The sequence below is a fragment of the Mandrillus leucophaeus genome, unplaced genomic scaffold, assembly GCF_000951045.1.
Source record: "Mandrillus leucophaeus isolate KB7577 unplaced genomic scaffold, Mleu.le_1.0 Scaffold504, whole genome shotgun sequence".
Classification (NCBI taxonomy): Eukaryota; Metazoa; Chordata; class Mammalia; order Primates; family Cercopithecidae; genus Mandrillus; species Mandrillus leucophaeus.
The window spans coordinates 1019744-1032109 of NW_012105410.1; the positions used below are offsets into that span (position 1 = coordinate 1019744).

The following is a 12366-nucleotide window of genomic DNA, read 5'->3' on the forward strand; positions in this document are numbered from 1 at the left end:
GGGTACACATCTATCTTTGTGTCCTTTCAGTGGAGGGAGAGAGGAAGACCCCATCTGAGTGACAACCATGTGTGCAGGGGGTGGGTAAAACAGGAGGAGCTGGCCTGTGTCCTGGCAGGTTGGTTATTCACAGAGGTACTCCAAAATCAGTGACTATATTGAGGATTAGGAGAGGCAAGTTCCTCACTATTGAAGAAAGGAAGTATGTACATGGAAGGGTAGGATAAAACATGTGGAGGTGGGCTGGAACTGGAGACATCAGTGTGAACTCATGCTTTTTACTACAGAATATGATGGATGTGGAAAGGGCCATTCGTGTACTGTCCCCGATAGGGCCTCGAAGCAGGAACACTCCAGTAACAGAGTATACTAGTGCCCAGATCTTGGTTTCTGAATACCATTCTCTACTAAATGGAACCAGGGCCCCTTACACAAGTGACTGGTTCTAGGGCTGGGGCTGGAAAAATACAGGGTGAGGCTGGAACATCTTGTGGTACCAGAAAAGATGGAAGTGCTCAGAGAATGATGGGAACATGTCAAAAGGACACAGGATCCAGCTTGAAGGAGTGTCCACTGGCCAAACTGGGACAATTTAAGCATCAAAGTAAATGATAGTAAGAATGAGTTGTGGTCATAGAATATGAATCCATGAGTAGTCCACACTGATATATCTATGAATGAACAAACAAGCAAATGACTAAATAAATAAATAAATGGGGGAGAAGGGAAGTTCTACCTTATGGTAGAATGCTAATTATAAATATAGAAAAAATGATGAAATAAGAAAGTCACCCTTTGACAATTACTAATAGCATGGGAATAACTGATTCAGATAAGAATCATCAAAGAATGCTAAAACTAGTTGATGTAAGTTTCATGGGAACAGGATATTTATATAGTTTCAAAGTAGCTCCCCACAAAATGCTTATTAATTTTCTGTGGAGAAACCTGGAAGACACCATTTTAACCACCTTAACATCAATGGACTATAACTTTAAAAATGGAAAAAAACAAGGACATAGTTGGGCGTTGTGGCTCAAGCCTGTAATCCCAGCACTTTGGGAGGCTGGGGCAGGTGGATCACCTGAGGTCAGGAGTTCACTTGACCAACATGGTAAAACCCTGTCTCTACTAAAAATGCAAAAATTAGCCAGGTGTTGTGGCGCATGCCTGTAATCCCAGCTACTCAGGAGTCTGAGGCAGGAGAATCGCCTGAACCTGGGAGGTGGAGGTTGTAGTGAGCCGAGATCATGCCATTGCACTCCAGCCTGGGCAACAAGAGCGAAACTCTGTCTCAGAAAAAAAAATTAATAAATAAAAAACAAGGACATGGAAAAACCAGAACCCTCATACACTGCTAGTGAGGATATAAAATGGTTACAGTCACTTTGGAAAACAGTTGGCAGCCCCTCAAAAAGTTAAATATAGGTACCATATGACCCAGCAATTCCACAGTTAGGTATATACCAAATAGAACTGAAGGCATATGTTAACACAAGAACTTGCACATGAATGCTGCTAGCAGTGTATTTCAAAATAGCTAAAAAGTGGAAACAGCCCAAATGTCATCAACTGATGAATGGATAAAAATGTGGTATATATCCATACAATGACATATGTCAGGTCTCTCCAGAGAAGCAGGACCAATAAGATGTGTAGGTTCTGTTTTCATATAGATATGTGTATGTATGTGTATATATACATAGAAAGAGAGAGAGACATTTAAGGAATTGGCTCACAGGAGGCTTGGCAAATCCAGACACTGTTAGGGTAGGCTGATGGTCTGGAGATTCAGGAAAGAACTGCAGTCTGAATCCAAAGGCAGTCTGTTGACAGAACTTCTTGCTTGGGGAACAACAGTCTTTGTTGTATTAAGGGCTTCAGCTGACTGGATGTGGCCCACTCACACTATCACACTATGGAGGGTAATCTGCTTTACTCAAAATCCACTGATTTTATTTTATTCATTTATTTTTTGAGACATGGTATTGCTCTGTTGCCCAGGCTGCAGCTCAGTGGTATGATCATGGCTCACAGAAGCCTCAACCTTCAGGGCCCAATCGATCCTCCTACTTCAGCCTCTTGAGTAGCTGGACTTCAGGAGTGTGCCACACCCCACCACCTGGCTAATTTTTTTTCTTTGGTAGAGACAAGGGCTCCCTGTGTTGCCCAGGCTGGTCTTGAACTCCTGGGCTCAAGCAACGCTTCTGCCTTAGCCTTCCAAAGTGCTGGGATTACACGCGTCAGCCACTGTGTCCAGCCAAAATTCACTGATTTTTGTTTTTTGTTTTTTTAAAGACAGAGCCTACCTCTGTTGCCCAGACTGGAGTGCAGTGGTGCAATCTTGGCTTACTGCAACCTTTGCCTCCTGGGTTCAAGTGATTCTCATGCCTCAGCCTCCCGAGTAGCTGGAATTACACGCTCCTGCCACTACACCTGGCTAATTTTTGTACTTTTAGTAGACATAGGGTTTCACAATGTTGGCCAGTGGTCTCTATCTCCTGACCTCAAGTAATCCGCTCGCCTTGGCCTCCCAAAGTGCTGGGATTACAGGCCTGAGCCACCTCACCCAGCCCCCAAATTCACTGATTTTAAATGTTCATCTCATTAAAAAAAAAAAAAAAATACCTTGAAAGAAACATCCAGAAAACTGGCCAACTATCTGGGCACCATGGCCAGTCAAGCTGACACATAAAATTTACCATCACAAATGGTAATAGAGTAATAGAATATAACATTTACATATTACTCTCAAATGAGTCAGAAAAAATATAGCATATATAATCTGTGCACATATATACAGAAAGAGGGTGATAAAGCAAACATAATACAAAGTTGACAACTGGGCCAGGCACGGTGGCTCACACCTGTAATCCCAGCACTTTGGGAGTCTGAGGCGGGTGGATCATTTGAGATCAGGAGTTTGAGACCAACCTGGCTAACATGGTGAAACCCTGTCTCTATTAAAAATACAAAAATCAGTCAGGCGTGGTGGTGCACCCTTGTAATCCCAGCTACTCAGGAGACTGAGGCAGGAGAATCGCTTGAACCTGGGAAGCAGAGGTTGCAGTGAGCCAAGATCGCGCCACTTGACTCCAGCCTGGGTGACGGAGTGAGACTCTGTCACAAAAAAAAAAAAAAGTCAGCAACTGGGAGATTTGGGTGAGGGTGTACTGAAATCCTTGATGCTATTCTTTTTTATTCTTTTTATTATTTTTAAATATTTCTCATGTCTGTTTCCTATCCTTTGTACTATTCTTGCAATTTTTCTGCAAGTTTAAGGTTATTGGCAAAATAAAAGTTAAAACAGAAAAAGAACATAGAAGTATATGCACAAAGAGTATTGTTTAGAAAAGAAATCTACCTATTGTGAGGCCTGTGCCTGGTACCAAGTACATGTACATGCTGAATAGCTGATGCTGCTGCCAGCTTTTCAGGTCTGGAGAGAAAGGTATTTCTCATAAGAAGTCACAAGGCGGCATCCCAAAGCCAAGAAACACCGTCTAGCACAGTTCACTGAGTCTGTAGAGCTGTCAGTGTCCTACCCTTCCTTACCCAGAATGCACTCCTTAATCCTAAAGAAAAAAAAGGAAAAGCTTTGTCTGCTAAAAACAGGGGCTCCTTCCTTTCAGTGGACAAGGCTATGGAGCACCTGAGAGCTGGCCTCCTTTCCTTCTGTTTGGGTCCGGATTTCAGAGCAGCTGTCAAGGGTCACTGTATATATCACAACTGGGACATCGACTCTAGAGACCTATGAAAAGGAGTGGACGAATGTGGTGGCAATGTAGAATAGTGAGCCCTGGAATGGGAACTCACAGACATTCACGTGTTGTGTGTACTCAGCCATATCCTTCCTTATCCTGTTTTCTTTTTTTTAATTGTAAATTGACAATTTATCCCTGTTTATAATTATGGGGCACAAAGTCCTATTGTGACTTATAAATACAATGTGGGATAATTAAATCAAGCCAGTTAACATATCCATCACCTCATATGCTTAACATTTTTTGGGTTGAGAACATTTGAAATTTACTCTTAGCAATCTACCATGCTATGCAATAGATCTCAAAAAACAATATATTCCTCCTGAGACTTTAAGCCCTATGACTATCATTTTCCCCATTCCTCCTCCCCATGTCTCTGTAACCACCATTCTACTCACTGCTTCTATATATATAAACACACATATATTATATATATTATATATTACAGTATATTATATATACATACATACAATATATGTAAATATGTATATATAAAATATATGTATATATACATAAAAATATAAAAGTATCAAAATATACACGTGTGTGTCTATGTGTGTGTGTGTGTGTGTGTGTGTGTATATGTATTTTTTTTTTTGAGACAGTCTCGCTCTGTTACCCAAGCTGGAGTGAAGTGGTGCGATCTTGGCTCACTGCAACCTCCACCTCCCGGGTTCAAGTGATTCTCCTGCCTCAGCCTCCTGAGTAGCTGGGATTACAGGTGCCCACCACTACGCTTGGTTAATTTTTGTATTTTTAAAGAGACAGAGTTTCCTCATGTTGCCCAGACTGGTCTCCAACTCCTGGGCTCAAGCGATCCACCCACCCCAGCCTCCCAAAGTGCTGGAATTACAGGCATGAGCCACCACGCTGGCTCTTCTACTCACTGCTTCTATGAGTTCAAATGTTTCAGATTCTACAAATAAATGACAACGTTTCATCCTGTTTTGTTTTTCTTGAGATAAGAGTCTTGCTCTGTCGCCCAGGCTGGAGTGCTGTGGCCCAATCTCGGCTCATTGCAAGCTCCACCTGCCGGGTTCACGCCATTCTCCTGCCTCAGCCTCCCAAGTAGCTGGGACTACAGGCGCCTGCCACCATGCCTGGCTAAATTTTTTTTTGTATTTTTAGTAGAGATGGGGTTTCACTGTGTTAGCCAGGATGGTCTCGATCTCCTGACCTTGTGATCTGCCCACCTCAGCCTCCCAAAGTTCTGGGATTACAGGTGTGAGCCACCACACCCAGCCCATTTTTTTTTTGAGACAGAGTTTCGCTCTTGTTGCCCAGGTGAGAGTGCAATGGCACAATCTGAGCTCACTGCAACCTCTGCCTCCTGGGATCAAGTGATTCTCCTGACTCAGCCTCCCAAGTAGCTGGGATTACAGACATGCGCCACCATGCCCGGCTAATTTTGTGTTTTTAGTAGAGATAGGGTTTCTCCATGTTGGTCAGGCTGGTCTCGAACTCCCGACCTCGGGTGATCCACCCGTCTTGGCCTCCCAAAGTGCTGGGATTACAGGAGTGAGCCACTGCGCCCAGCCTCATCCTGTTTTCTTAATCTGACTTCTTAGATGTTCCACCTGGAGCTCCTAGGATTTAATATTTCTAAGTTCTGGAATATGTCCATTCTGGTCTACCTGACCCTGTCACAAATTGCACCTTGAAATGAAATTGCTCTGGTCACAAAGGTCTCTTGCTCCCTGCCTGTGATTACACAGTGTAGCAGGTGTATAGACTGTCCAAGGAAGCCTCTGGTATTTACTGTATTGAGTCTCAGTTTCCTTATCAGAATAAAACAAATAATAACATTTGCTTTTTGATTAGATATATAAATATAGTATCTAGAACAGAGTAGATATTAAATGAATTAGAGTATTTTCTTTTTACACTTTGGTTTAAGCAACAGGGCGTTGTAGAAAAAAATGGGATTTAAAGTTAAGACAAAGTTCCTGGTTGAGTGTGGTGGCTCATGCCTGTAATGTCAGCACTATGAGAGGCCAAGGTGGGAGGAACACTTGAGTTCAGGAGTTTGAGACCAGCATGGACAACATGGTGAGACTCTGTCGCTACAAAAAATTTTAAAAATTAGCCAAGTGTGGTGGTGTGCACCCATGGTTTCAGCAACTTGGAAGGCTGAAGTGAATTGCTTGAGCCCAGGAGGTTAAAGCTGAAGTAAGCTATAATCATGCCAAAGCACTCCAGCCTGGGCAACAAAGCAAGACCCTGTCTTTAAAAAAAAAAAAAAAATTTACATGAGAATACGCCTTTAAGAACTCTAGTGGCCGGGTACAGTGGCTCACACCTGTAATCCCACACTTTGGGAAGCCAAGGCAGGTGGATCACAAGGTCAGGAGTTTGAGACCAGCCTGGCCAACATGGTGAAACCCTATCTCTACTAAATACACACAAAAAAAATTTAGCCGGGCATGGTAGTGCATGCCTGCAGTCCCAGCTACTCGGAAGGCTGAGGCAGGAGAATCGTTTGAACCTGACAGGTGCAGGTTGCAGTGAGCCAAGATCGCACCAGCCTGGGTGACAGAGCGAGACTCCGTCTCAAAAAAAAAAAAAAAAGAACTCTGTCAACAATATTATTACCCCAGCCAGGAATGAAATGACCTTCCTCCCTTAAATAAATTGAAATCTTAATCTGCATGTCCCAGCTCAAGTGTCACATCTTTCAAGAAACTTTTCTCTAATAATCTCAAAAATATAAATAATATGGTATCCCCATTCTGGACATTATTAAAAAAGAATGAGGAACATCTACATGTACTGAGATGGAAAATCTCAGAGACATTAAGTGAAAATAAGCCATGGAATACATATATTATGATTCCATTTTTACGTTTAGAGAAAAAAGGACCATGCCATTCTCTTGCTTAAAACCCTTCAGCGGTTCCCCACTGCCAACCACTTGAAGTCTGAGCTCCTTAGCTGATATTCCTACTCCTTCACTAGCTGGGCTCTGCCAACCCCTGTGGCCTCATCTCCTACAGGCCAATCTTGTCATTTTGAGCCCTGGGTTCCAGCTGTGACTAAAGTGCCCTCCACCATTTCTTCCTCTAGATCAGTGGCTCTCAAGCTTTAGCATACATCAGAATCACCTGGAATCCTTGTTAAACTACAGATTGCTGGCTGCACCCGTAGAATTTCTGATTTAAGTCTAGGATTGGCTCTAACAATTTCTATTTCCCATCAAGTTCCCCAGTGATACTGATGCTGCTGTTCTAAGAACCACACTTTGACAGCCAATGCCTTTACAATGATTATGACTCAATTTCCTCCCCTACATATAGGCTGACCAATTATGTTGGTTTGAGACTGCCCCAGTTTTGGCACTGCAAGTTTCAAGTCACAGAAAACCCCTTAGTTCCAAGCAAACTGGGACAGTTGGTTACCACCTGCATAAGAATCTCTTACAGGACATTTGTTGCTACTGCCAAGCAGGCCTTCTCTATGGTCAGGCAACAGGGAGTGCTGAGGAAGGAATTCCATCATCCTAACCGACTTTTTGCTGGAGTAAGAGTTTTTAACAAAGTTTTTCATATTCAGGCACCTCCAAACATATTTTCTTTATTTCCTCCAGAAAACAAGTTTTAGTACTGAGATCCTTGTAAACATTTAACACAACTGGTTTAAGAACAAACTAAAAGCATCTATATCCTTGCCCTGTGTTGCTGGGGTACGTTTATACAAGGAGAAGTTGGGACAAATGCAGTGGGCCCAGTGACCTTCCTATTCAGTTCAAAGTAGGTCTTGGCATGAGAGTTCCATATAGCCAGTACAGCTGACTTTCTGTGATTTCCAAGGGGTGCCCAAGACACTAAGGGCCATGGTCCTTGGGAAGGTTTGATGATGTTTCTGCTCATTGTTGATCAGGGTCAAACCTTTTCACTAACCAGGACTGCTCTTTCCAAGAAGTCAGAGGTCAGAAAGCTGGTAGCGTCGTACAAGACCATCTCGACAGCATGTGTAGATCTGCTTCTCCCATGTGGCTACCTAGAACACAAGAATTCACAGTTAAAAGGAAGCCTGGGATTCTTCCATTTCAAAAAGATGGAGGCTTATGATTGACAGACACTAGTCCCAGGGAGTCTGAGAAGGCTTTATGAAGGCAACAGAATTACATCCATGATTATGTGCTTACAAAAATTGCTGGCTCATAGTGATGCCAGCATCCCAATCACCAATGGTTGGGATGCACCCATGACTATAGAACAGAGAAACTAATCGGTCCAAGTGGAAAGCAAACCCATTAGTGTTGTTCAGGTTGAGCACAGATGGTCTGCCTCTGGGGAGGAGATGGTTCATAGATGAGCTTGGCTACTCTTGAACCTTATAAAATTGAATACAAAAAAGTACTGAATATGTGTCTTTTTTTCTGAGGAGGATTTCATCAACTCTTCAAGGAAAACAGCATGAATTCTGGAGTTAACTTAATCTCAGCTTTACTACCAACTAGCTGCATGACCTAGGGCAACTTTCTCAACCCCCCGGGCCCCAGTTGCCTCATTTGTACAATGGAAATATGTTGATTCAAAATATGGAACACTATACAAGAATTTTGTTTGTTTTTTGTTTTTTGAGACAGAATCTCGGCTCTGTCGCCCAGGCTGGAGTGCAGTGGCACCATCTTGGCTCATTGCAAGTTCCGCCTCCCGGGTTCACGCCATTTTCCTGCCTCAGCCTCCAGAGTAGGTGGGACTACAGGCACCTGCCACCATGCCTGGCTAATTTTTTGTATTTTTAGTAGAGATGGGGTTTCACCGTGTTAGCCAAGATGGTCTCAATCTCCTGACCTCATGATCCACCTGCCTCGGCCTCCCAAAGTGCTGGGATTACAGGCGTAAGTCACCGCACCCGGCTGGAACACTACACAAGAATTTTAAAAAATGAAATGGATGGCCAGGCACAGTGGCTCACGCCTGTAATCCCAGCACTTTGGGAGGCCAAGGCAGGCCTCAGTCGGGAGTTCAAGACCAGCCTGACCAACATGGAGAAACCCTGTCTCTACTAAAAATACAAAATTAGCCAGGCGTGGTGGCGCATGCCTGTAATCCCAGCTACTTGGGAGGCTGAAGCAGGAGAATCACTTGAACCTGGGAGGCAGAGGCTGCAGTGGGCTGAGATTGTGCCATTGCACTCCAGGCTAGGTAACAACAGCGAAACTCCATCTCAAAAAAAAAAAAAAGAAAAAAGAAATAGATCTATATGCATTTACCTGGAAACAGCTCTAAGACGGTAATTTAAATAAAAGTCACAGGGCACTATATAGAGAATAGTCTCAATTATGTACAAACTGAAGATAAAAGTATATTATTCACATCAATACATAAAGATGTAAGTGTACAAATTCTCTGAAAATAGTCTTGAAAAATATGTGCCAAACTGTTAACGCTAGTTACTTCTGGAAAAGAGGAAGGGAACCAAAAAGGTCATAAAGGAGACTTTTAAATCTGTATCATTCTGTATTGTTTGAACTTTTACAGATATTAATTGTACAACTTTTTTTAAATTATAGGAAAAAATAGGAATAATAATACCTACACCTCAACAAATGGTAACAAAGATTACATGAGATAATGTATATAAAACGTTCAGCACAGCGTCTGGTCAATAAATATTTCCCCTTTTGTTTTTCTCTTTCTATTCTAATCAAATGAGAAAATCAGTCCAGAAGTCTTAATAATAATAATAATGAGTAATATTTATAGAATGTATTTACAAGGAGTTTTCATATTACTATCTTCATTTTACAGATGAATTGACAGACTAGTGAGGTAAAGTAAGTTTTTAAGTTTCTAGAGCCAGTAAGTGATGAACTTTTTTTTTTTTTTCTGAAACAGGGTCTCACTCTTCGCCCAGGCTGGAGTGCAGTGACACGATCACAGCTCATGGCAGCCTCAACTTCCCAGGCCCAAGCAATCGTCCCATCTTGGCCTCCCAAATGAGTAGCTGGGACTACAGGCATGTGCGCCACCATGCCCAGCTAATTTTTCTGTATTTTTTGTAGAGATGGGGGGTCTCATCTTATTGCCCAGGCTGGTTTCGAACTCCTGGACTCAAGTGATCCACCTGCTTCAGCCTCCAGAAGTGCTGGGGGTACAGCTGTCAGCCAGAAGTCACTATTTTTTTTTTTTTTTTTTTTTGAGATAGAGTCTCACTCTGTTGCCCAGGCTGGAGTGTAGTGGTGCGATCTCGGGGCTCACTGCAGCCTCCACCTCCCAGGTTCAAGTGATTCTCCTGCCTCAGCCTCCCAAGCAGCTAGAACTACAGGCGTATACCACCACGCCCAGCTAATTTTTTTGTATTTTTAGTAGAGACGGGTTTCACCATGCTGGCCAGGCTGGTCTTGAACTCCTGACCTCAAGTGATCCACCTGTCTCGGCCTCCCAAAGTGCTGGAATTACAGGCATGAGCCACCATGCCTGGCCCAGACGTCACCTCTGACTTAAGCTCTTAATTTCTTCCCATCCTACCACACTGCCTATACAATAAGCACTATTTTATCATCCCTAATGACCACAAGGTATCTGGATTCAGTCTCATAAAAGCCCTAGATCTCCCATGAGAATCACCCAGGTCTAGTGTTGTTCAGGCCTGTACCTTGTACACAGGGTCACAGTCAGCCCCAGTGAGCTCAGTGACATAGTCTAAGTCTTGCTGGACAATAAAACAGCTTCCATCACCTGAAAGGCAGAAAGAAAATTGATATAACTAAGAGAAAACTCTATCCAGAGTTTAAACACTCACTATTTTTATTTGCTTCTGTAGATCACTAGTGTAAAGAAGATGGTCCAAAGACCCAGAATGGCAAATAGATCTTATTATGTGGGCCATCTTTTTTTTCAGAGTTTCGTTCTTGTTGTCCAGGCTGGAGTACTATGCCGCGATCTCAGCTCACTGCAACCTCCACCTCCTGGGTTCAAGCAATTCTCCTGCCTCAGCCTCCCAAGCAGCTGGGATTACAGGTGACCGCCACCACACCTGGGTAATTTTTGTATTTTTAGTAGAGATGGGGCTTCACCATGTTGGCCAGGCTTGTCTCAAACTCCCAACCTCAGGTGATCCATCCACCCGCCTCAGCTTCCCAAGGTGCTGGGATTACAAGCGTGAGCCACCATGCCCGGCCTATGTGGGCCAATTATGATAACCCATAGTGGCTGCCTAGAATGCTGAGCTGGGGTGGATTTGAAGAGCAAGTGCGAGTTCTGTGGGAAGAAGGGATGTCTTTGATTAGCAATGCCAGCCAAAGGCACAGAGCAAGCAACCACAGGTGTGTGTGTGTGTGAGTGTGTGTGTGTATTTATAAACTTATCCTAGATTATTTTTAATAGGGAATGTCTAAAAAAAGTCCTTAACATTTTTTAAAGAAATATTTGTGTAGATATTCCCTATTAAAATGTTCCCAGATTATTCCTCAATCTGTAAATTTGACTGTATACACTAGGAGAAAGAGGACAGTTAACACTAAGAAAGTAAAAGTATATCTAATTCTTAAAAGAGCATGGACAAATGAAACTTGGGGTGATCTATAAACTGCTTAATGAGGTGATTTCTTTTTGTTAATATAAAAGTAGTAAAAATACAAAAAAAATTAGCTGAGCGTGGTGGTCCACGCCTGTAATCCCAGATACTCAGGAGGCTGAGGCAGGAGAATTGCTTGAACCCAGGAAGCAGAGGTTGCAGTGAGCCAAGATGGTGCCACTGCACTCCAACCTAAGCAACAGAATGAGACTCTGTCTCAAAATAAATATATAAATACATAAATAAATAGAAGTAGTACATGCTCATTGAACAAAACTTTAAAAATAAACAAAGCAGGGGTAGAAAAATCACCCCAATCTACCATTCAAAGGCAATTACTGTTAACATTTTTATCTATTTTTTGTGCCTATTTTTCATGGTTGACAGCATGTGCATAAATGAATATCTTTATGCATACAGTTTTTTCTGACTTTGTATATATAAAGACCTGGAAAAGAATCAGCAGATATTAATTAACCTTTTCAAACTTTTTGGAAATCTGAAAAACTGTTTTCCAAATTTATCTGTTAATCTACATTCCAAGCAGCAGCATATACAAGGTAGTACCTTACCCTTTCTTGCATTATTATTAAAAATCATCTTCTCCAACAATGAATCCTTATCTTTGAGAGAGACATATAGAAATGCTGACAGGTGAAATAAGATGCTCATGATATATTTCAAAATATATGAAATGAGGAATGCAAGGGAATGGGTAAAACAAGATTAGCCATATATTGATAATAGCTTACGTTGGACAATGGGTATAGCAGGTTCATTGTGCTATTTTCTCTACTTTTAGATATGTTTGGCAATTTCCATCAAAAAAGTTTTTTATTTTGTTTCATCTGGCAATTTAAACCTCCTCACTAATAAAGAGTTCCAAAGGACCTCAAAGATCATCTATATCCAACTTCTAAACCAGTACAGAACTCCCTCTATAGCACATGGCAGAGCGGCCAAACAGCCTACACTTGCCCATCGCCAGAGTTAGGGGTGCTCACTACCTTAAGGGCAGCTTCTTTCTTAAGGAAAAGAAAGCTTTTCCTTTATAATTAACTGGAATGTGGTTTCTGAT

At 42.3% G+C, this 12366-nt stretch overlaps 1 protein-coding gene across 4 annotated transcripts in view; it reads right to left on the minus strand.

The window, feature by feature from the left end:
- Positions 1-7308: 7308 nt before the first annotated feature.
- The window catches only part of PAAF1 (proteasomal ATPase-associated factor 1), a 78764-nt gene continuing 73706 nt past the window's right edge, over positions 7309-12366 (minus strand). For all 4 annotated transcript variants that reach the window (XM_011996197.1, XM_011996195.1, XM_011996194.1 and 1 more), the window contains 2 exons: positions 10368-10450; positions 7309-7760 (listed from right to left, as the gene is read on the minus strand). In XM_011996197.1, coding sequence (XP_011851587.1) covers positions 7683-7760; positions 10368-10450 — 161 coding nt within the window. In that variant the 3' untranslated portion in view covers positions 7309-7682. The remainder of the gene's footprint in view (positions 7761-10367; positions 10451-12366) is intronic.